Source organism: Erithacus rubecula (genome assembly GCF_903797595.1).
Source record: "Erithacus rubecula genome assembly, chromosome: 12".
In the NCBI taxonomy this organism is placed as follows: domain Eukaryota; kingdom Metazoa; phylum Chordata; class Aves; order Passeriformes; family Muscicapidae; genus Erithacus; species Erithacus rubecula.
The window spans coordinates 14,931,021-14,956,070 of NC_136664.1; the positions used below are offsets into that span (position 1 = coordinate 14,931,021).

Genomic DNA, 25,050 nt, shown 5'->3' on the forward strand with positions numbered 1-25,050 from the left:
CAGAGGGCAGCCACAGGTAAAACAGCAAAATGTGGGGCTGCTCACTGCCTGTCAGCTGGGTAGCAAGGACAGCAGTGACAACAAGCCACCCAGGTACTTCTGTGCTCAGAGAGAGAGCTCTGTCCTTCTGCACAGCCTGATGGTCTGGATTGATGACACAGGTGGCATGAAAACTCTGCTAAAATAAAAGTCATTACCAGTGCATGGAGGAAAGCAGACACAAGTTTGCAGAGAAAACAAAAGTGCTCTGTGCAAGAGCCAGGCTGCACACCTGGGGGCTCAGATGGGGCTGCAGGATACAAGAGCCCCCAGAGTTCAGCTCCTGGTATCCTGCAGCACAAGTGGGTCAGGAACACCCACGCCAGCTCACGGCAGGGCTCAGTGACAGTGCCTGCACTCCTCCTCCTCCTTCACAGGATGCTGTGTGCTGAACTGGCAGTTAGATTTTTGTTCCCCTCCATAATCTCATCTCCATGCCCCTTGCCAAGCTGAACTGATTAACTCTTCTCCTGCCTTTGGCAGACACCAGGAAATATTTGATCACCACCCATTTTATAACAACTTTTTTTAAGTATAGCTAAAGACTATTATCATGTTCCTACTCAGGCTTCTTGTTTCCAAACTAAACAAATCCAATACTTTTAACTTTTCCTCATAGGTCATGTTAGCAAAACCTCTAATCATTCTTGTTGATCTCTTCTGGATTCTCTCCAATTTGCCTCCATTTTTCTTAATGTCACCAACTTCAGCAGAAGTTTTGCAGCTTGGAGAATTTTTTCTTGCTGCAGAAGTCACCTGACACCCTGACCTTTAGCTCAACAATGAGAAATAGCATACAAGCTTCCTTAAAGAAAATGGTATTACATATATACTGTCATGTATACTTAGTGTCATGCCACCTGCTTGCCACATCAACCCACTACTTTGCCTTAACAGCAATAAAGCAACAACAAACAATAAAAAAGCTTTTTCTTTTGTGAGCTGTTGTATAGACAATCTTATTGTATGACTTAGAAATACAAGAAAGAGCAGAGACATTTTAAAATTCTATTAAAAACAAATTTTTTTTCTGTCCACATCTGAAAAAAGCAATTTCAAGAAAACAGAACTGACCAAAAGCAAACTGTGGAGACAAAGCAGAGCTGTGTAGCCACTGTACAAAAGATGCTAGCCAAAGTTGCAGGAGTGAGTGAAATAGGCTAAAATTAAGAGTAGCCTTTAGCTCAGTCTGAATATTAAAATGAATATAAGAGTTCTTTAACAGATCTGTTAGTCAAGCTTCCAACAACTCAAACAGACAACAAATCACAAAATGTATCTTCCTCACTGAAGACTATAAAACCCAACAAATACACATGAGCAACCAACAGGCAAACCCGAAGGGCAGTGACATTAGGCAAATAACCCACCCACCACAAAAGAATCACCAAAATTCTCTAAACCACCCTCAACTCCTATTAACTCCATAAGCACCCAAATTTCTGCCAGCTGAGAAGTGTCAAGCCCCCTGGCTACTGCTGACCTGCAGGTGAGATGTGCTGAGCTGAGCCCTGGAGCTCCTCAGCAGGCATAAGGGCTGGTGAGCTCTGATCCTCCCAGAAAAAGGGATGCAGAGAGCCAGGGAGCAGCTCAGCCCTGTGCAAAGGCCTCTCTAGAGCAGGGCAAAGTGTGAGGAACACAGAGCTCTGGCTGCTGGGCTGCAGATGTTGGGATGCTCTGGCTGCTGGGATGCTGGGCTCCAGCTCCAGGAGAGGCTTGCAGCTGGGATGCTGAGCAGATGGCAGGCAGCACCTATCTGGGCTCTGCTAGCCAAGAGTGGTGGCACAGATGCTCCAGCTACTCTCCAGAGGATTTCATTTCTGAGCACTTGGTTATGTTGCTGCATGTCTGACCAGCTCCAAAATCTCCCTGCTTGGCCACCAGACCCTCCCTGCTCTGTTCAGGAGAGCTGGGGTGCCCAGCAGAGTGATTCTGTCCTGGGCATGGGGCAGGACTCAGTGTGTGGCACTGGGTGTCTCTGATGCCTTGTGGCATTTGCCATCCTCCAACAGCCTGGCAGGAGAGTGCCTGAGCAGCTCTGCAGGAAAACACAGCAAGAGGCAGGCACAGGGCTTTGGGAGGAGGGCAAGAACAAGGTGACAGCAGAGCTGGCAAGGGGAGGAGAGCGCCCAGCAGAAGGGGGTGAAGCAGCTCCAGTGAGGAGCCAGGCTGAGGGGGGGTATTCCATGTGCAGGGGTTTCTCTGGGATCAGAGCTGATTACAGGCTGATGTGCCTGCACCTGTGGGTTGGTGTGGCTTTGCCTGCTGTTCAGTGCTCCCTGAGAAGCTGCTAATATAGCGTGGCTGATGAGCCTGCTGTTTTGATCTCTCCCTCCTTGGAAACTCTTCTAGAGCCTTTAATAAAAGCCCTATTAAGGAAGTACAAGTGGGTGCTTTGTGCTTCTTCAATACCTAATTTATATTTTTAACATTAAATACTCAAACACATGCTTTGAATTTATGCTTTTTCTTTTTTTTTTTTTTAGCATAATAGTTTCTTGCTGGAGACTTACATACATTTTCTATCACATAATTCTTTATTTTCTTTTGGGTTTTTGGGTGTTTTCTCGTACCCTGCCAAATCTTACACTGAAATTAAGAGGCATACTGAAGGCTTGTCACTCAAATTATTGATGGTAACTTGTCTGTCTGGGGGTGACGGCTGTATTAAAACATTTATCACATAAAAAAAGAAGCATATGGCATTTACAGAATCTGGGCCAATGAAGAAGGAAAGGGTCATGTTCACTCCCAAAACAGGAGCAAGCATCTCCTGAGGGTTATGCATGGATTTAGTTCAGAGGGAACTGGAGAATCTCATATATTTTGAAATCATGAGGGGTATGAAATCAGCATAAGTTACAGCTGCCCTTAGGTGCTTTCTTTTGAGTGGTCAGTGCCACAATCACTCAGCAGAACACATTGATCTCACTGACTTTGGCAGAATTATGGAGGGTCTGTTTGCATGAACCACTGCTGAACAATTTATCTGATGTATTAATCATCTCTTAGATAAGAGTATCTGGACTGTAGATTTTTCTTGTAATTTCCCTCCCACAGCATTTTGTTGTTGTTGAGCTCCACGTAAAATTTTGAAATTCAGGTTTTTTGGGGTTTTTGTGTTTTTTTGTTAGCACTTAGGACCCTGTTTGAAACACTCTGAAGTGCAGGCGTCTGTGTCAGGGTGTTCTGCTGCCTTCAGAGAGGATTGAGAAGTGCCAGTCTTGATTTCCCCTCCTGACAGCAGCTCTGATCTGGAAATTGATCTGTCCTCACGGTGACAAATTAAAAAAAAACCAAAAACAAGAGTCTATTATTCCTTTACCTTCCAATTACACAGGTAAGAGGCAAAATGTGAACATTTTCTTGGAGATTGGAAGAATCAGTACCATTTATAGGGCTGGTGTGGCTGCTGTACCCACTTCTAGCAATCCCCCCATGACACTGTGTCTGTGCTGCTGGTTTGGGGGCTCAGGTAGGTTTGTGTGTGGTCAGGGCAGTGTCCCAGCCACCTGGAGGTTTGGCTTCCCTGCTGTGCTGAGGGCAAGCCCTCCTTGTACCAGCCAGGCTGTGCCCTCTGGGGAGCCCCCAGGAGAGAAGGACTGGCCCAGCCCCAGCCCCTCCCTCCCTATGGCCAGAATGAACCACACTGGGTCAGTTTTTCCTGTCCCCAGCCTCTCCCCAGCACCTAGAGAGCCCTGCAATGCATTCTGCAGGATTTCTCCATCTGCTCTGCCCTTCCCTGCAGCTCTGTGACATTGCACGCTCAACTTCCCGGCACAGAAAATGGGAATTAATGCGGAGAAGTCCACGGCTGGCCCTGCCTGGCCACCCCTGCCCTCCAGTGCTAACCTGCTGCTGCTCTGCCAGCCTGCCCTCTGCAACACAGGCATGGACAGGGTCACTGCAGCCCCTGCTTAAGCCTGTTTTGCTTCCTGTGTACCCCAATGATGACTTTATTTTAACGCATTTTTTTAACTCCAGCATTTTCTAGAGATGTTGAATTGGGGAGCTCATTCTTCTGGCCTCCTCCAAAAACAATTCTGTGATGTATTCGTGCTTTAGCACAAGCCAGAGTGCACACAGAAAATGTTCAGCCGTTCAGAGGTACAAAAAGCAGCAATCTTAGCCTGAAACAATGGTACTGAACTGAAGCACTGCTCCTCTTTTCTAGATCTACTTTTAAGATCCCTGTCAAAACAGCCCTTCAAACACATTTGATTGGGTTGGGGCTCATCACGCTGTCACCAACTCACTTTTCATTAGGCTGTTGCTCTCTGTTAGCCTAGCCAAGCAGAAGAACTCAAACACATGCACAAATTAAATCGACATCCAAACTCCACCAATATACAAAGCAATTTAAATGATATTCATTAGAGCGATGACAAGTCCTGATGAGGCTTTCAGGAGCGGAGTCCTTCAGCTTCTGCCGGCTCGGTTTCATGGTCACTGAGGCGTAACTGCAGTGACTGTACCTCCGGTTTAGAGAGGAGAAAAAAGCCAAGAATACGACTGTGCTTCCTGACACACCTACCTCATTCTCCCTCTCTGCACAGGTTTACAGCTGAGCACAGGCTCCAGGCTCTTTTTACAGCTCTTCCCGGGCTGTGCACTGCACACAAGCTCCAGCAAAAGCCCCTGCCCTTCCCCACCACCCACTAACGTGCCAATTAAAAAGAATTCCGTTTTCAAGTAATTTCATTTCACTTGGCTAGAAAGGTCACTAACTCACAACTCTGATGGCTATAAACATGTCCCCAGTTTCTTACCATGCAAGAATGAATTTGATATGGTGAAGCTTAATAGAGAAGTATTTTTCATTGTGGATTCATACTGAAGTTTAAAAGTTACTCTCTCTCCATTTATATTTTTGATATTAAGGAAAAAAAAAAAAAAGAGATGGACACTATCTTCTCCACAGGGAGTGGAATGGGGCTGACAGATCTAATATAGGCTTTTCCACAGTGCCAAATCATTTGAAATTCATTTCCCTTGCGATCGCAGTCCTTACCTCAGGCATCACAAGGTAAGTCATCAGAAAATTAGCTCACTATTTGGTTACAAAGTCCACTATGCTGCTTGCAAAATTTAAGTGTACGGAGGAAGAAGCACACATCCCCACCCTAATGTGACTCCAGGAAAGGCCAGTGGGTGACTTGGGGAGCACAGAATCATTTTAGGACATCACTATCAGCTGGGAGCTCCACTACCCACCTTTGGCTGGCCCTGCCATTTTTAACTCCTTTCTGCTTGCTCAAAGACAACCTTTTTTTATTGCCTGAAACAGGCTAAGAATTTTAAGAGCATGATATACAGAAAATGCCTTGTTATATTATTACTCAAAAATTCCTTTTTTTGGCATAGCTGCCTTGGGTTGTAATTTTTAATTTTCTTTTTTAAGCACTCCCACAGTGAAAGATAGGCACAGAGCTATGGAAATATGATTTGCAGTTGGGTATTTTCATTTCAATAAAGGTTATATATATGAAGTTGATGAGTGGTCTGGACATACCCATCTATCCCAAAAAGTCTATCTGACTTTAATTCTCTTTAAAGATTATTTAACCAGAAGTGCATTTCAAGCTATAAATAAGGCAAAGTGAACCAAGCAACAGCTGCTGAGGAAGTTAATGTGTCCCATGTATATGTTGTTATACAGTGATGAAAAACAAACAAACAAACCACTACCCTCACATGTGAGCTGGATATGAAGCATAAAGGAGGATTGTTTTTACATGTGAAAAAAATGGATTTACGGAACACCACTGCCATATTTGTGTACGTACTAGATAATGAACACAGCACGAGCTACGTGTTAGTAAATCTTAGTCATCTTTTTCATGCTGAACATTTAGTTAAAATTATTGCCCCAAACCAAGGCCTGAAAACAGATTGTAACCTCACCAATTATCCCAGTGCTTTCAGACATGTATAATGATGAGTTAATACATAATTCCACTTGCTTCTGTAAACGACCCTGATTCCTTCTTCCTTCACTGGTAAAAGATTGACTTCTTATGCAAATACTCTTCAATGAGGGCTGTAATATTATAGTCTTAAACATATACAAGGCTTTCATTATTACAGGATAATGACTGAAAACTCAACAAAATTCACTGTTACCACACCCCGACCAACAGAGCCACTTTCATGTTCTGAGATGGCAGTTCCATAATTACTTCTCCATCTCTCATTTACCTACAGCAGGTCAAGCAAGGGCTGCAAGGCACATCTTGGCACAGAGTCCCAGGAGAAGAGAATTTACTGGAGTTTTTTTCCTGGAGTTTGTATGTACTTACTAGGGATACTCAAGGGAGTTACATATTTGTATTTCCATGCTAAAACAGCAACTATCCAATCAAGTATTAAGTGCTATTTCATCCTTGGCTAACAGGACAATCCAGTGCCTTTTAAAAAGTTGGTAATCTTGAAATTTTCTTTTTTTTTTTCTCTTTTCCTTGATAAAGTCTAGTTTTATGACCATTCCCTGTGTTTCAGCTCTGTGGAGCAGTGTGGGTAACAGACCACCTAGCAAAGCTCCAGCATATTCTTGTAACAAAAAGTTACCCAAACAAAGCAGGCAGCAGTGATCATTATAATTTGATATTTTTCTAGGAAATATATAAGGCTCTCTGGAGGCGTACTTTAAAATACAAAATTTATTAATTAAATTTAGCTTTATTACCAGTCGTCTCTGTTCCACTTGCACCACTGTTCCTTTTTTTTTTCCTGTTGCAGCTGAAATAAGAACTTGCAAAATTAAAAAAGGTTCTTCCATTCAATACATGCCAGTATTTTTTTAAATCTCAAAGTATAGCCAGATTTTTTTTTGCTGTCATAACATGCAGAGTCATATCATGTTTAGTTTTATATAGCAAAGTGCACAGCCATATTTAAATACAACAGATAATTCCCATATTGATAACACTAATCTGCCTTGGTTTGGATAAAAAATTGCACATAGTGATTACCACAAAAACACACACATAATTAAAATAATATACTCTCAATTTTAATACAAAAATAAAATATAATGAAGATTCTAGAAAGATTTTGGTTTCAGAAAAAGTTCCTTACTCTAGCCTAAAAGTCATATTTTAGTTAATTTTAGATTTCCGACTCAGTAAAACTTAAAGATACATTCCCTGAATTTTTTTTTTTTTTTTTTTTTTTTTTTTTTTTTTGCTAAATGTTGACTCCAGTGAACAGCTCTCTAAGATCTGGCATATTGATTTCTTGTTGTGAAGTGAGCTGTTCAAGCTCCATTTAAGATTTTCATCTTGCATGTAGCCCTGAGCACATCATAGCACCATAAATTAGTTAAATTGCACATTTATCACAAATGTTATTTTAAGATACTGCGTAAATGTGATGGCTGGAAGATATACAGTATGCTGCAACAAGCCACTACTTGGGTGGGGTTAGACCAGGGTCACCTTTATACACCTGTGATTTAAAGCTCTTCTCACCCATCACAATTTCATTTTTAACCTCTTTCCTGAGGCATTTTGTTTTCTCTTGCACTTGATCTGCATATTTCTAAATAAAATATCAAATGCAAAGCAAAACTCGGAAGTCAGATGCTTATTTTAAAATCCTACATTTATACTTTCGTGTTTGTCTAATAGGAAAAAAATTATCTCGACACAGCTAGGTTGGTGATTTGGTTAGCACTAATAGTTACCATGCCAATATACATACCAGTGTATGGATGAAAAGAACATTATTCTAGTTCATTGATTCTCTAAATTCTTTATAATGTGAAATCACATTGGTATGCCAGTGCTGGAGGTTCTGAAATGCAAGCTGAACTTTATTTTAATAAATTTGGGATATTCAGATCCTGACTAACCATTAATTTGCAAAGTTTCAAGCACATTATAAGAAGCACATTTAAAAAGTCCTTTCTAGGCATGCACTGCCAGATGTGGACACTCCCTGAATTTGTACCTGGTGCATCTCACTGCACTTTCAGACCCAGGTAAGTCAGGCCCAGGAACTGATTTTTACCAAATCAGGGAGGTTTCATCAGATCATCAGATCCCCTGCCTGTGTTTTAAGAGTAAGTGGAAAGAACCCTGCAGACTCTGCAGTCTCTTGCTTTTACTCCCTCCCGTGTCCCAGATAACAGTATTGCATACAGAGCTCTGAGCATTACTATTATAAGTCAATGGTGCATCTTAAAAATACATTGATTGACAATATATGCAATAATCTGCCAGTCTCCTTATGTGTGAATTTCTGGTTTGCAACCAAATACTATATTTAAGCTGTTATAATTTTCAAAAGAGGAATTCTCTGCTGTAGAGGTAAAAAGTTTGGCTGGGTTTAGACTGAGATCATGTATTTGTAAAAATGTGGACAGGCACCTGGGAGGCTCCAGGGAAGACTTCAGCCAGCCAGGTTCCCTTTCCTCACTGAGTGAGGGACTCCTGGGATGGTACAGTAAAACTGCTGTGATTTTATTGCTGGAATTTGAGCTGAGGCCATAAACACTGACACACAAATGACCTTATAATCAGACACAAAAGTGAGACAAAAGAGGAGGAAAAAACCCAAAGCCCTGATCCCACTCACTTGGTCCACCTAGCAACATTTGCCATTGAATGAACAGAACACTCCAACACATTTTTGAGACATAGTCCTGGTCTTTAACTGTACAGAGAAAGATGGAAGAATGGAAAGAAGGACAGAAAGGCAAAGAGAACCTAAGATTAAATTACGTGCTTACTGGAAGATGGTGGATTTTTTTTAAAAAAGAAAGGAAACTGCACATTTGACACTGGGATGGTAGTTCTCACTCAGGATGCTGGAGCTCTGTAATGGTGGGTTTGGTTCCCATGTAACCATCTCTGGACCCAGAATTCACCTGACTGGCAAAAGACATCACTTACATGACTGTAATGTGAGTGTTTGGAGATGCAAAGGCTTTGATGGGATGACCTGTCAACACCAGTAAAAGTCTGCCATTATTATATAAATGCTCCAGATTGTTTGTTTTTGTGCTCATTCACCTCCTCTCCCCCTCTCTACCTGCTGGGAATGCTGTCTGGCAGCAGGTAGGGCCAGGAGAGGACTCACTTCAAAACCAGAGTTGAAGTCAGCGGTCTCAGGTTCCTTCTCCTGTCATCTGGAAATGCTGGGCAGGTGGAAGGGGATTCTCTGAGCTGTGGAACACCCTCGGGTGCAGGCTCTGCTCAATGCATTCAGGAGGAAGGAGGGTGAGCAGTGCTGCCTGCCTGGGTCTGAACTCACAGCAAAACACCTATTTGCTTTGCCATGCACTGCTGCTAACCCCCCTCTCCACAGCCAGCCTTACCTGACGCTTAAAAGGGACTTATAACACTCATTTATCTCTTCTGGGGGGAAAAAACTCTGTTAATGCAGCCTTTGAATAAGTGCTACCCTGCTCTTTAAATGCTAAAGTTCACTAAAACTCCAGTGATTTATGTGCAGCTTTTGACTGCCAGCACCTGGCAGATGAAGAAACCTACTCAAGCTTCAGTCATAAACAGATAGCATACAATTTAATTTTAATGTGCTCGTTAGTCGTAGCACATTTCAGACATAATTGTGAACGCAACACAAAATTATAGCAAAAAGACAATTTTAATGCTGCTGTAGAAAAAAAGGTTATATGAAGAGTCATATAATGGTGCTTCATTGTCAACAACAAAACAGGGCACAGAGTGCATTACAGTGTCTGTGCTGTTTACATGCCAATATTTTATACATAGATTCTCATATGGTGTCAGCTGTCAGTTACTTCTGCAAATTAACTGCCAAAAATGGAGACGAACAGAATCACTTAGTGTGCTGGTAACCACGGGTTACCTTTCATATGCCTAAAGATAAAGCTGCAGTATGGAATCTTGGGAGAATAATTAGGCAGAACAAAACAGAAAGTTACCAATTGAAATAAAAAGGCATTCTACAATAGGAAATAACAACCAAGAGCGCTTATAAATAAGTAAAAGAGGTTATATCACAGAATGCCTCATAACTTTTTAAGCAAAGTATTACAGTACAAACATTTTAAAGGCTTTATCAATGTTTAGGAAATACAGTACAAGTTTTTCAAATAGATTTAACCCTTTGAGCACTGAGTTCATTTTGAATTTTCTCTTTTTTTTTTTTTTTTTATTTTTTTTTACTAATAAATACCTTTAAAAGTCATGTTGTGCAAAACAGTTAGAATGCAGGCCAGGAATGCAGTCCGTGGCTTCTGTTTCTTCAGACAATTAAAAAAAAAAAAAAGAAACAAAAAACAAAAAACAAAAATAAAAAGACCAAACAAATGATAGCAACACTAATAAATATGTATAATTTAAACATGAACCTCTCTTAATATAGATGTACTGTATAGCAAAACAAAGCAAAACATACTTTGCTTTTAGAATAATGTTTCTGAATACTTTATAAATGCTATCTGTGGTATCTTTTATCACATAATTTACAATGTTTGATTGTTAAAGGAAAAACTGTTAGGTCTAAAAAAAAATGAAATATACACTATATATAGGTACAGTTTATACCTGGGACTTATCAGGTACAAACCCCGCTGCTGCTAAAAATGCTGAAAAAAAAAAGAAAATGGCATTAACCACAATCACATTTTCCATAAGAGATTTTGAAATCTATACAATATATACATCTATGTTTCAATGTGAAAATTATATTTTTAAATTTCAAGGTGTGAGACACCTCTGCATAAATGGAGGTTCATATTAGTAATCAGAACTAAGCTAGTAAGGGTCTAAAAAAAAAGCATATCCTTACATTTTCTTACCAAATTAATGCAAAAGTGCTTCAAAGTACTCAGAGGGCTAAAGATTATAGGGTGAGAAATACCAGCACACTTAGGTCACATGAAAAAGTGCACCAGAATTAGTTATAAATGCTTAATTAAACTGTCTGTTAATGCATGCAGCTTGATGCATCAGAGGGATGCACAGCAACTAAATCCAATTTACACAAAGTTCCAAACACTTACCACTGCATTTTAACCTTCATATTTTACCAGTAACAACAGCTGATTATGCACCTCTATTTAAACACTGTACAGTTATACAAAACAGTTCAGCCCAGAGCGACTCTGGAGTTAAAATAAGAACATGTGCCAAGAACTAAACAGTAGCTTTAAGGCGTCTTTGACAGTTTTCCTCAAAGCAAATTACAGTTATTTTAATCAAAAGCAAATGCTACTGCTTCTCTAACTCTGAAACATACAGAAGATGATCCTCTGGTGACTTCCCATGTGTTTTACTAAGATGAAGTTTAACAGCATGCTTGCTTGCAAAAGTCCTGTTACAAAGTTTGCACTGATAAGAAGTTCCGATATCTTCCTCTGGAGAAGACGTCACCAGTTTTTCAGACGGTGACTTTGCTTGTGCTATCTGATTGTTAATCTGTTCACTGGACAGTTTGGACAAGTCTCTTAACCTGAAACCCAGATGCGATTCAAGATGACTGATATAAGTTGAAGGAGTTCTGATCTGTGAAGCACAGTCATTACAAAAGAACACTGGGTGCCCAGTGTCCAAATTTTTAAGGAACTTAGTTCCCCCCGTCCTTCGGAGCTGGTATTTCACATTGGCCAGCCAGTGGCTAATTGTGGTCATTGAGAGTCCCGTAAACCTGGAAATGTGCATTCTTTCTTGAGGGCTCAAGTCTGACATGATGTATTTCCCCTCAGAAGTCTGCCGTAAGCTGGCTGCAAACTGGGCCTGCAAGATGAGCAAGTGCTGAGGGTTCCAGTTAGACTGACGTCCCTTCCTTTTCTGAGCTGGTGTACTCTCTTCTGGTTCCTCTATTGTGGTACCATCAATGTCAGATTTCTCAGATATGCTGGAAGGTGTGGAAGATTTTGATGTGTGACTTTCTGTCAGGTTCTTCAGCATATCAGATATATCTGACAAGGCATTCTCGCGTAGCGGCGAGTTTGACATGAATGACACGACTGCAGATGTCTTTGCTGTTGTCACTGTAGATGAAGAAGATGCAGAAGATGTCGATGTGGATGACAAAAGCGCTGAACCCAAAGAGCAGCTTTTGTCACTCTTGCCTTTCGTCAAATCTATGGGTTGGTCATTGTTGACATGATAAAAATAACGGTCTAAGTGGTCTGATTTTTTGGACTGCAGAGGTGGGGTGGCCACTGCAGCCTTTTCTGCCAAACTGTTGCTCATTTTAAAAAGCATGCTCATTGGATCCAGAGCGGGCAAAGATGGCTTTGCTGCCTTGCCAAGGTGAATATTCATGACGGATTGCAGTGCACTTAATGGATTTACAAATGGCTGTTCGGGAGGGTGGTCAGTGATGATGGCTGTGCTGCTACTTAAAGAACCTACAATGGATTTCACAGGCTCTTTCCCATTTTCCACAGGTTCTACTGTTGGGCTATCTTTGCAACCATCTCTCTGAGGAACTGGGCTGTTCTGCTGGCTTTTAAAGCCACCATCACTGGGGGGCTCCATCTTAAGGGGTTCACTGACTTCACTGCTGCACGGCGAAGGCGTCGCACGCTTCAGTGGGGAGAGCTTTCCTTCAGGCTCTTTCATTTTCTCCTCCACTTTAGCCACCTTCTCAGTGACCTTCTTCACCAACTCTTCCATGGCATGAAAGTTTGTTTTTGGCACGGGTGAGGTCTGACTGCTGGGTGGAGACACTAAGGGCTGGTTCTTAGTTGGTGATACTAGCTCGTTGTTTCCAAACATAGGTTTTAAGGGTGTACTCTTCCCAGATGAGCCCAAGGACAACTTCATCATATTAGGCAGCTGGTACGCAGCATGTATGCTGGGGTAGCCACCCCAGCTCGGTGTGCCATTCTGGGCTTTGTTTATAGCTGATGTAACCGTGTTTTCTAAAGACTTCAGTATATCTAATCCCCCCTTAGGGCTTTCTTCTAGGTCATTTTCAGTCAAGTAATGATATTTTGAGGAGATATCATACTTCTCCTCATCTTCACTTGACTTCTCTTTGTCTTTCATTTTGTCATCAGCAATGATTCTTTCCTTATCTACTTCTTTTTTAATCTCAGCATTTAATTTAGGGGAAACACTAGAAGGTGTGTTGGAAGGAGATGTAAAGGTGGTGGCAGCTAGTGGCACAGACTGGACCTTCTCATCTACTAAGGACGTTATGGTCGGTGTGGCTGGGGCTTCTATAATTGGTTTCCCTTTTTTCATGGCAGAGTTAGTGACTTTGATAAAATGTCCCGTCACCATCATGTGAGCCGTGAGCTCCTGCAGGGTGTCATGTGAACTTCCACACTCCATGCACTTCAGAATCTGAGATTTCCTTGCCTCAAAGTGCCAGGCGTAGCTGGCACCGTTCTGGTGACCGTAGCGGTTATTTGGTGTGATGTAGGGGTTGGAATTCTTTTGAAGTGCATCATTGCTATCTGAGATTGTGGCTTTTGGTGTCCCAGCTGTGGAATCTGGAGAACTTGGAAGTTCAAGCTCCAGTGATGCTTTCTTTCTAGTAGCTGGGATAATTTTTGCTGCTACAGGGGTAACAGGTTCCTTCAGAGGCACTTTTTGGTAGTGTTTTGTTTTGATCATATGAACACTCAAATCCTGAAGAGATTCAAATGAATGACCACAGTACATACACTTTAGCACTTTCTGGGCATCTTCTTTCCCCTCCATTTCAAGCAAAGAACGTTTGCGAGGTTTGGACCATCTTTTGGGGTTATTGTTATCTGTTTCATGGTTGTCATCTCGATAATGTCCCGTTTCATTCATGTGCACTGTTAACTCTACTAAAGTATCGTAGGCAGCACTGCAGTCTTTACAGCGGAATTTACTGGCTCCAGTGAATATAGAGCCATAGAGCTTACTGCTCTGTCTGTACAGCTGGACTGTGCTAAAAAGGCTCGGTTCAGGCAGAATTCTGCTCTGAGAAACTTGCTGCAGTGTTTTGGCCATCGCAGTCTGGTGCCAGTCAAAGCTGCCACTTCCACAACTGCTGCTGCTGCTGCTGCTACTGCTGCTGCTACCGTTGTTTTTTTCTGAAATTGGCTGGTGAAGGTTCAAATTGAGATTGGACCAGTAGGAATTGGAGAGGAAGTTGTTATACACGGCCTTCATTTGTTCTAAACTGTCAGACACCGTAGAGTCTTCCAGTGGAATGGAAACCTCCTTGCTCTCTTCCTCATTTTTAATGGAGCTGCTCTCAAAGTCTGCCATGCGGTCACTTGTCTCACTGATGTGGGACTCGCTGTCCATTTCATGGCTAGAGAACTCGGCTGCTGGAGAGTTTTGGTAGCTTTGGCAGTTCTTACTGAAGTCTTTTTCAGGACATGCATACTTTGCTGAAGGCTCCCCATCAACTGCATTTTCATCAGGTTCCACATCTTCTTCCACCAGCGCTGCTGCTTTTAGTTCGTCTGAAACATAGGCTATTATGAAGAGAAGAAAACACAAGTTAGTTTCTGCTCATCATACTTTTGCTTTAGCCAAAGAAGTGTACTTATTTGTAAAATTAAACAGTTAAAATTTAGTGTTTCTTCAGAGCAAGAAAAAAAAATCTGCTCTTCAAACATAATTTGCCACCTTATTCTTCTCAAGGGGCAACAGCTTGAAATTAAAACTAAATTTGAAATTAATGAAGCACATTCTGGAGGTGGCATTCATTTCTAAAGTAATAAATTACTTGTATCAACCTCAGAGACAGCAGTTCCTGTCTGTCAATTAATATGTCTTATGCTTCTCCTACCCCTAATGCATTTCTTAACAGACAGATTCACAATTTAAATTAAGCAAGCATTTTTTTGCTCATTACAGTTTTGAGACTCAATCTTTAATAAATATAGTGCACAACAAACATCAAGAATTTCTACAAAGTAAAAAAATTGCCAGTTAAAATATATTTTAAAAATTACATTTTTTTAAAGTTATCATCATTAACCATGTCACATTTTAGAAGAGATGGTTAAATGCAAGTGATGTAACCTTTGGAAACAACTCATTCAAAGCAATTTGAGAATGTTCTTTATGGGTGCAACAGATATCCCATTCCCATTTATACTCAACTTCCTCAACAAGAAAGCCCATGCAGAATTATGTCAGGAGCTTGTTCAATGAAATTGGTATGCTGCACTCATTCTTGCTGTATAAATATATACAAGACCTTCCAGTGGACCTTACAAATGTCAAAGTGTTTGCACTTTAGACTACTTTGTCAATATTTACTCAGCATAAGCTACACGGACACCCAACAGGGATCCTGTCTTTTTTTCCCCTCAAGTAAAGCAACTGGTGATGTAAATCTAAGATACTCTTCTTGAATAGGACAGTTGGCAACTGACAGTAAACAATTTTTTCCATGGTGCTTCTGTGCTTCTGTTTTACATATACTAGGTCTACCTAAGTTTTTCCTTCAGTCAAGAAAATTTTGGGAACATTAAAAAAATGAATCATTAACTAATCAAAATTATGTATTTCTATATAATGCATTAATTTGCAGGAAAGCAAAAATAGAATATTAATCTCTTCAGTGGAATTTAAAATCTCTCATAGGGATATTTATAAACTGAAAAAACACATTTTCAGTATATTCAGTGGTTAAAGACACCTGACATTTGACCTTCTCTGCAACACATCTGGAATATGTAGGGTACTTGTATCTTGAACAACCTAAAGCTTGTTCCTTCAGGCAATAGTGCAGAGAAGATAGCAGTTTACACCCCTAAAAGCTCTACTTTAACCAACAGACTGAAAAATGTAGAACACTACAGTAGGTATCACACACATGGTATTAAACCTTGCAAACTTCTTTCAGGGAAAATATGTTTAAATGTTATCAGAAAACCACAAGAGACAAAACAACTGTTAAAGTGACAATGAAATCAGGCTTTTAGTTTCACATGGAGTATTTCTTCGTTCAGTTAGGTAATACAAAATATTCACTACTGTTCTTTCACATGGATGAATGGTAGTAAATCTTCCTCCAAGCATGTAAAGTTATAATCTGGTCCTCAGAACACAAGTTAAACCTTTGGAAGCACAAACATATCACATAACAGCAACACATAATAATGATTAAATACTTCAGTTCAAATAATTCCAATGCAGAAAATTCAAGCAGCAAGGGTCCTGTTTTTAAAATTTGGGAACATAGAGTTTGAAAGAATTATGTTAAAATACTTTTATCATAAGATGCTTCAAAGGTGCTGGTACAAAGATCAGACTTTGGAAACAAGTATACCATTCTAATGAAATAGAGCTGTGCTGTTTTGGTCTATTTCATGCTTTTTCAAAATATTTTGAGAAAAAGTATTATTATTTTATGTATATCAAAGACATAGCAGCAAGTTGAAGTAAGATTCAGCATCTGTCAGCAAATACTTGCAACAAAACCAATACATAGAATTGAAAAAGTGGATTTTAAGAACTTTAGCAAGGGAGACAAAAGCAGTTCAAATTACTCTCTAAAGCTGAAAAATTTAGGATAACTACTGATAATGTGCAGACATCTGACTGTTATCTGCCTCTCTCTTAAGCACACCAAATCCTACTGTATAAGGAAGGATGGAAGGAAGGAATCATGGCATGAAACCTCTGATTTAGAAGCAAATATATCCTTTTCCTATTCCACCTTGTGGAAACAGATTTTCTTTTACAACTCCTGTTTCTTTGCCTCTGTTTTGAAACTGCATAATAATTTCCTTTCCACAAAGTAAAGAACACCCAAAGTTATCACCACACTACCTGCCTTAAAGAGACCTCATTGATCCCTGCAGGCTGGGGTGCCACAGCAAGGCTCTCTGAGTGTGCCTGGCTTCAGGTTTTTCTGGCTGCTGAGTGTGTGCCACCCATTCCCACCACCACATCACAGTCCAGATCCAAGGGCTCCATCCCTGCCCACCAACACAAACAGAGGGCACAGAACCAACTCCCTAATTAGTGTGTTATTCTTTACATTTTTATTTCTCTTACTGCTGAAGTCTTATGAATTTTGTTTGAACTGAAAGACTTGTCACATTCACAGCTTTTTTAGAGAGTGACTTTTACATTAGGGAAAACCTCCAGCATGCAGCTCATTTAAATGTAAATCTATTTACCTTTCATGCTTTCTTTGCCCTTTTCACCAACTATCAAGCATATTTGCGTGTTAACCAGGAGCTGCCTCCTCTATAGCTGTTCTCCTTCCTAAGCTCAAGTTGTGAAGCCAACTTGTGACATCAGTCTTTGATCCAGAAATGCAGGAAATGAGGCACAAACGACAGTGTGGAATTTAACCCAGAAATCTGCAACTTTGAAAAAATGACAGCTCCAATGGCTCCTTCTGCTCCTTCCCCTGCACAGGAGAGAAAGGATGAAACCTGGTCTAGAGGAAGGTGTCCCTGCTCACCACACCCTGCTCAGGGACAAGAAATGGTCTGTGTGAGAACAGAAGAAGGTTAACAGCCTCCATAAATATGGACAAGGAGGCCCATAGCAAAGAAATTTCTTGTTTGGTGAAGTACCTACAGGAAAAGCAAAGAGATTGTGAAAGGAGAGAATAAAATCAGGAGAGGATGGTAAAAAGGTTTTCCACTGCGATTCACTGCCTGGAGGACAGACTGTTTATAAGAAGCACTGTCACCAGCTCATCCTTACTTAGCCATTACCCTATTATGTAAAAAAAGAAAGAAAGAAAAAAGGCCAAAAAATACTCGTAGTTTGATTTTTTCAAGTGCAGAATAAATGTTTGAACAGCAGGGCATCTGTAAAACTGTTCTTCAATGCCTGAACAGCAAAGTCTGAGGGGAAAAGAAACAACTTTAAAGGCAACTCTAGTGGCAGAAGTTAATAAAAGTGGAAACGGAAGAAATTAGGCAGTTCTGGGTTTTGTTTTTCTAGACAAAAAGGACAAAAGAAAAAATCATAGTTCTCAAAAAAGTGTTTAGTTTACATTTCACAGGGCACCATAACCTACAGGAAATTGCCTGCAAAGGTGTCACTGTGACACAGAATTTGACTAAAAGGTGGAAAGCTGTTTCCTGGTGTGGCCATCAAGTTTCCAGAGAAAAGGACAGCAATGGGGTTCAGAAACATCTTGCAGGTACAGCCAGAGAGAGGTTGAGAAGAGACAGTTCCTTCATTAATATTTGTTCTAATTATTAACTAAAGTGCTAGGTAACAATGAAATTAACACATTTGATATCAATATATAACAGTAAGCTGTGGTATAATGCAATTCATTTCCACACAAGAGGGAATTACCATCACAACTGAGCTATGGATCATTTCTTTGCCAGTGGAAATAAATTGTGATCCATCACTGTCCAAAATTATCTCCATATTGCATAGACAGTAATAAACTCACATACCTGGCTGTGCACAGGGATGTGCTGCACGAGAGGGGCAGCAGCAGCCCACAGTGTCTGCAGAGGCAGAGCAGCCCTGTGGAGCCACAGCAGCTGTGCCTGCTGCTGTCCTGGGCTCACAGCACCACAGCTGCCACCTGCACCGACTGCCAGGGCTGCCCTGCAGCAAAACCTGCATGGCTCTCACCCCTCCATGGCAACACCCCCAGGGAATGGCTGGACACACACCTACCTCCTCGAGGTTCTTTGGAAATACAGCTCCACAGCACTTTTTACTGTTTTACTGCATTTAACTGTTCTTCAGAAACCAAATTATATGCATAATTTCTCTCATTTCCTGAAAATTGCAGCTGAGACCATATATTTTGGCTTGGATGTATCCAAATATTTCATTTCAATACTTTTGAAATTTCTTGTTTTAATTATGTTTTTTCTTGCCAATTTTTTTTCTTTTGTTTTAATTAGCTCACTGGGGGTATATTTAAACTAGCATATATGCTGTTTGCTTGAAAAGGAACAAAACATTCCAATATTCTTCTCACATGAAAAATGCTCAGCTACAAAAGTCTATCAAAAAGTCACTCAGTTCCTTGGAAAAGCCAAATGGCTTTTTATTTTAAAGAAATAATTATCTTTGTTATGCATCATTCAAAATCATCATTCAAAATCATCAAATAATACTAAGGGTCATCTTTAAAACCATTTAATTTTGAGTTCATTGAGAAAAGAAACTTCTCAATCCTTAAGAAGCTGAGCCCATCTATATTTCACGCTTGAAAAAAATAATGGCAGAATGGGATCAGGAGCAGAAATGCTCCTAATGCTTACAGGATCAATATTATATTCCCAGTAAAAAAGAAACAGGGGGAAAAGATCATATTAGGTCATAAAGGGAGCAGTGAGTAGGTCTCTGCCAGAGACAATCCCTCTGCAGCCTGACCCTCACTCCCCATTCCATGGCACTGCACAAGAGGTGGCTCCTGTCACTGCCCCTACTGCTGGCAGTTCACAGCCTTGTCCTAAACACTTGTCACATTCTGTTTTAAATCAGACACCAGCCACCTGAGAAATTAACAGAATATTTTTTAAATGTGTAAGTAATCTTGGAAAAAACCTCAGAGTTTGGTGGGACCATTTGGGTTAAGGGGTGGCTCTGTCCCAACACCAGTGCAGAGAATGCCAGGAGAGGAACAGCAGCATGGAGATGATCTGACTGTGCCAACGAACCTTATTCACAAAATTAATCAGCAGAGGCAAGAGCAAACCAGCTTGGTGGATGGAGTCAATCAAAGACCTAATGCAAATGAAGGCACCGAAAAGAGTTATATTAGTCTGCTAGAAAACTCCCACTCCACAGGCCTTCCACTCACAGCAAGAAAGGGAAACATTTCACCCACAACATGAGCTATTTCTACACTGAGACTAACTGATAATTCCCATGTAAGTGAAATTGTATTTGAGACTTCCCTCCTTGGCAGAGATGCTGGCAGGCTCCTCATTAGGCAGTCAGGATGGGAGGCAGGAGTGACTGCCCTGCTTACAAGAGTGGCAAATGACAACACTCTCTAAACGGGCATGGCAATACTGATTACCCAGCACCTTGACAGGGACATTATTCCTGTTAGAAAGGTCAAAGGCTCTGTTTCATAGAGGCAAGACTGTCTATTATGGGAGAGAAATGTTATTTCCAAGTGAAGGGGTCAGCACTTCTCTCGCACGTCGGCTCGAGTCCCCGTACCTCGCACCGGAGCGCGAGCCCACTGCAAGACGGATTGTTCTGCCCACTGGCAAGGTCAAGAATATTAATGTTGAACATGTTAATTTGATGTGATGTGCATGATTAATGCTTGTTTAGCGGGATTTTTTTTGTATGTTGATAAATCTGCAGCCTTTTCATGCCGTTGAGAGTGTAGGTTTAAGTCACTAGGAAGCGGTGTGGACGGATGTGACACAGGATGCCAATCTAATGGGTGGCTATCATTAGGCACTAAAAACTTTGAAGTCTACTTTGTTTGCTCCTTCATGAAAATACTGCAGCTGTCTGCCACAGAGAGCTCAGAAACAGGCCAAAGAAAGCAAGCCAGCTGCTCTGATTCAGCATCCTGGACTGGTATTACATTTGGAGAGACTTCAGAGAGGCCAAATCAACTGTAAGTGGTAAGAGATGAGAATTACATGGACAAGGACACATAGTGAAGAGATGATAACAAGGAATTAGCTTACATGTCATTACAGTGTGGGCCACCTAAGCACAGAACAAAGCAATTTTACATGAGGGAGCTTTTCCTCATGTCACTGCATTCCAAACTCTGCTGGGCTTTGTGTAGTTTAAAGGAAGGTATACAGGACTCAGGTCTCTTGTTCACTTTAGACTTTACGGTGCCACAAGAAATGTGTCACACAGGCCACTCACAAATAAAGAGAGAAAACATTCAAAAACTGCTAATTCTCATAAGGGAGGCATTTGTTTTTCTGAAACACAACACTATTTAGATGTTTCTCAAATGATCAAGTAAAAACCCCACATTTATATATTACCTCCTTCACTAATATACACCTGAAAAAATAGCACACCCTAATATGAAATGATGGCTTAGAAACAACTTGGTACTATCGGACAGAATCATTTAACCAAGGTGTTCGATAGCTTCAATGTGTGCTTTATTTTTCACATCAGTCCTGTTAAAGAAACATCCTTATCCACAGTTAAAGCTGAAAACCTGAAAAGAAGTTAAAAGTTAATTGTCTGGTGCTAGACAAGAAAATAAGTGAAGGAACCTGTCACTCCTGTAAGCTAATATATATATATAAATATTCATATATTACATATATAAATATTCATATATTACATATATAATATTCATATATTACATATATTATATATATAATTCAGCTATATACACAAAACATGGGAAAATGACAAACTATTTGTTCTATTCCTATGTTTTCTCACAGTGAGTTTATGTGAATACAATATATGTGTATAATTCAAAATAATTGCCAGTTTTCAGCTGAAACAATTATTTCACCCAGTGAAATACCCACAGGTGCATGTGCTCAGCACAGCCTGTGCTTACAGATCTCCTCTGAGCCAAGCTGCTGGGATCCAGTGCATGCTGAACTTGCAAACTTCTTTTCAGAGTGGGGAAAATAGGGCAGGTTTCTGAAGTGTTGTCACAACTGTGCTCTGAAGAGCTCTCTGCCCCCAGCACACAGCAGGACTCTTTGACACCCACTCTGCCAGACGTGTGCTGGACATGGAACATTGTGCCTCCCTCCTCCAAACCTGCACCCTGCCTTGATTCCTCCCTGGGGCCCAAACTCCCTGAATTCAACCTGCTGAGCAGGGATTTTCTAAAACCTGCTCAAATTACCCACCCTTGAAACATAACACTGCTGTTTTCTGATGTGAGAGGAGCTCCTGATCCCATCACATGCAGTGTGCTCTTCTACGGGTAGGGTTGCATAAAGATGAGTCTGAAATCTGGCTCACTTGAAGAGTTCACCACCTTCTATTAGAGCTTTTTGACAAGAAGGGATCCAAGCATTAAAAAGCCTTAATTGAGACCCAAGTTACTCAAACATATGATGAACAAAACCATATTGATTTCCAGAGACTTTCTTCAGGTACCATTCTTGTACAGTTGGGACTGAATGACCTGCTTATGAGAAACTTCCCAAGAACAGGAGTTCAGAGCCTCTCTGGCCAGGAAGAACAGATATTATGGGGTTTGACCTACATTTGAAGTCACACACACTCAACACAACTGACTGCCTAAAGCACCACAGCTCATGTCCCAGTGTGTGTGCCCATAGCTGGTTACCAGAAGCAAGGCAGGGTTGACAGAAATCCAGTGGAAAGGCTGAGAAAGGTTATGGACTGGTAGAATGAGAGAAGGACCTTCCTGGCTATGGTATTTTGTGGAATCCATCTCCTTTCCCCTTTGATGGAGTAGAGATTTGGACAGTTCCTATGGGAATATGCCTGGAATTTCTACCTGATCCTGCTGAAAAAGGAGGAAAAAAACCTTCTTGGCCTCTCTGTCACCACATAACCAGCCTTTCACAAGCACCACTAGGACAGACCCAATAGGCAAATGAGCAACAGAGTCTGGGAGCACCCAGTGGGAATTCTCAACTGCTCCTTGGTTTGATTCAGTCCAGGGTCTTGTGATCCCATTTCAAACATTCCTGTAGTGCCCTCCTCTTCCTCCCCTCCCCACCCCTCCACCTTCCTCAGGAAAGGCTGCTCTTTCTCCAAGTGCACCAAAGTTTCAGATGAACACCATTCCAAGGAGCAGGAAGCTCCTCTCTGTCCATGGGGCAGTTAAAGGCCAGCTACCCAGCCAGGAAGGGGAAACACCACCAGGGATGGGGAACCAGGCACAGACTGCTGAAGTATCAGCTCACAAGCAGCCCTAGAGTTTCAAAAATTTCACAGAAACGCCACAAATTCAATGTCCAAGCGCATTACTAACAGGAAATATCCCCACCTACATCTGCTGAATAAATTACTCAACCTGAATAAATGTGATCCACTCTTAAGTTAGACAAAAGTGCCTTTTCCTTGGTTTCCAAGGCAGTTGCTTTGTGTGAAGTACTACAGACTTGCTGGAGAGCCCCACTCCATGCAAGCACACATGACAGTGGGAGTCACTGAAATAGGGGCTCAGCAGCAGAGAAAAAAGCTTCATGTTACATTTGATCCTAATTGTTCTTTGGACTCTGTCGAATTTTTCTAAGCACAGAATTACTATTTCCTCAAATGGACAAAAATATTTACCAGAACATTCAAAAGAAAAAAAAAATGTTTGTTTTGGGGGTTGCTTTCTTTTTTAGTTAAAAGTCACTGTCAACATCCTGGCAACAGAAAGCCAAATTCTCTGTATGAATTGGTACCAAAATACAGAATGACACAATCTCTGCTTGATAGCAGACATTTGGGTGGCATCTTTTAATCACTGAAAAGCACACAGGGCATTCCACAAACTAATGCAAGATTCACAGCCAACTCTGGGATAAGCAGCCATGAGCATAGAAGTTCTCAATATGGCTCTAATAGCTCGTAATTATTATAATCCTTCACTGAGCAAACAGATGTTGTAAGGGAACTTCAGTTTCTTCAAATGCAGTAATCAAACCATTCTGCTTCTGCCCTGCCTCTTCTCAGTAAATGCTTTGTATAGTGGAGTGGAAATAGCAAATGTAGTGACAAAATGACCATTTAATTGTTCCAGAAATCTGTTTCTGAACAAAACTGATGTTGTCATTTCTCTTCATGCACATTTCTCAGTCTTGTGATTATGGTTTAGCCCTACTGTCTGTAATCTTCCCACATATTTGGTTGCTCCTAATTTGTCCACATCTTACAAGTTTTACAGTAACTAGAATTCGGTGCTGCATTTGTGTTTAGCTGTACTAATATTAACACACATGTCTGGAGCTTCCACCTTCACTGCGGAATTTGTAAAAATCAAGTTTTCACCTAAAATGCTTCAGTACATTACAGTGAATCATTCTACTTGGTGATTTATTTTAAATAATCATGATTACTTAAGACATTCAAAATGTACCAAAGGCCTTCAGCCTGATCCTTCATTTTGCTGCAAACTTGCATCTCCCATTGAAGCCCTTTCTACAGTAGTTTCAATAGCTATTTTGGCTGCAGTGCCTCCTTACAATAAACTCAATACATCTGTATGAATGGTATAGTAGAAATCCAAATGATTTCAATCACAATTTCAGCTATTGTGAACGTGTGCTTATAATGAAGTTCCTCTGTTAAGGAGCTCAGTGTGGGCCAACAAAGCTTTGTGTCCTTTCACAGTTGCTATTCAGCCCTCATTTAAGAAAAACAACTATTGACTGCAATATGAATCTCAGGACTTGAAACAAGCAGAGATTCTCAGGATTACCTCTACAAGATGGCCCCAGCTTGTTTTGTATGTGGAGCAAAAAGAAGCACTGAATATTCATTTCACTCATTTGCCAGCTATACTGATATACACTGCTGTAAATGAGTCTCTATCTACCAGTACCTATTGAACAGAAGGGTATTTGAATAGGTGGGGTTTGCTATAATGCCACGCTAAGATAATGTGCTAGAAACAAATGGTTCACTGATTCCTGAATAGAAAATTTGCTGGAAAACCCTGAGAACTAGGAGATGAGGGGGAGGGGATTAAAATGTCGCTTCTGAGCCACCAACCAAACTCCTGTCATTTTTAAAAGATGTTCCTGTGGCACAGTATGAATAGTTTATAGCCATGATTGTGAACATTCAATGTCATATAAGAAAAGACACTTGTCAAGAGCCTTTCCCTTACCAGCACCCTCATCATGACCTGTGTTAATGAAGTTAATTGAATTTAAGATCAATAATGGTTAATTATTGCAATTTGACATTCTGAGATAAATGGCTTTAAGACAGAGAAATGTGTGTGTATGTGAATTCTCTCCAAAGAAGGTGAACACATTACAGCCTAAGAGGGATCACACAGTCCTTCCATTGATCCTGGTACAATCTGATCGACCTAATCCTCTGATGAATGTGGGCTTTTCACAGCTACAAGTAAATGTTCTACAAGACTACTCTAACCCTTGTCACTGACCAAATCTATATGAGCTGTACACTAGAAATCTATTGAGATAGATTAAAGAACTGCTGTAGAAACAAGAGATGCTTCAATAAAGATGAA

The 25,050-nt window shown here is 40.8% G+C and overlaps 1 protein-coding gene across 1 annotated transcript in view; it reads right to left on the minus strand.

The window, feature by feature from the left end:
* Nucleotides 1-6,577: 6,577 nt before the first annotated feature.
* TSHZ3 (teashirt zinc finger homeobox 3) overlaps nt 6,578-25,050 on the minus strand; it is a 66,517-nt gene continuing 48,044 nt past the window's right edge. Inside the window, exon 2 of the mRNA XM_079315806.1 lies at nt 6,578-14,440. Coding sequence (XP_079171932.1) covers nt 11,241-14,440 — 3,200 coding nt within the window. The 3' untranslated portion in view covers nt 6,578-11,240. The remainder of the gene's footprint in view (nt 14,441-25,050) is intronic.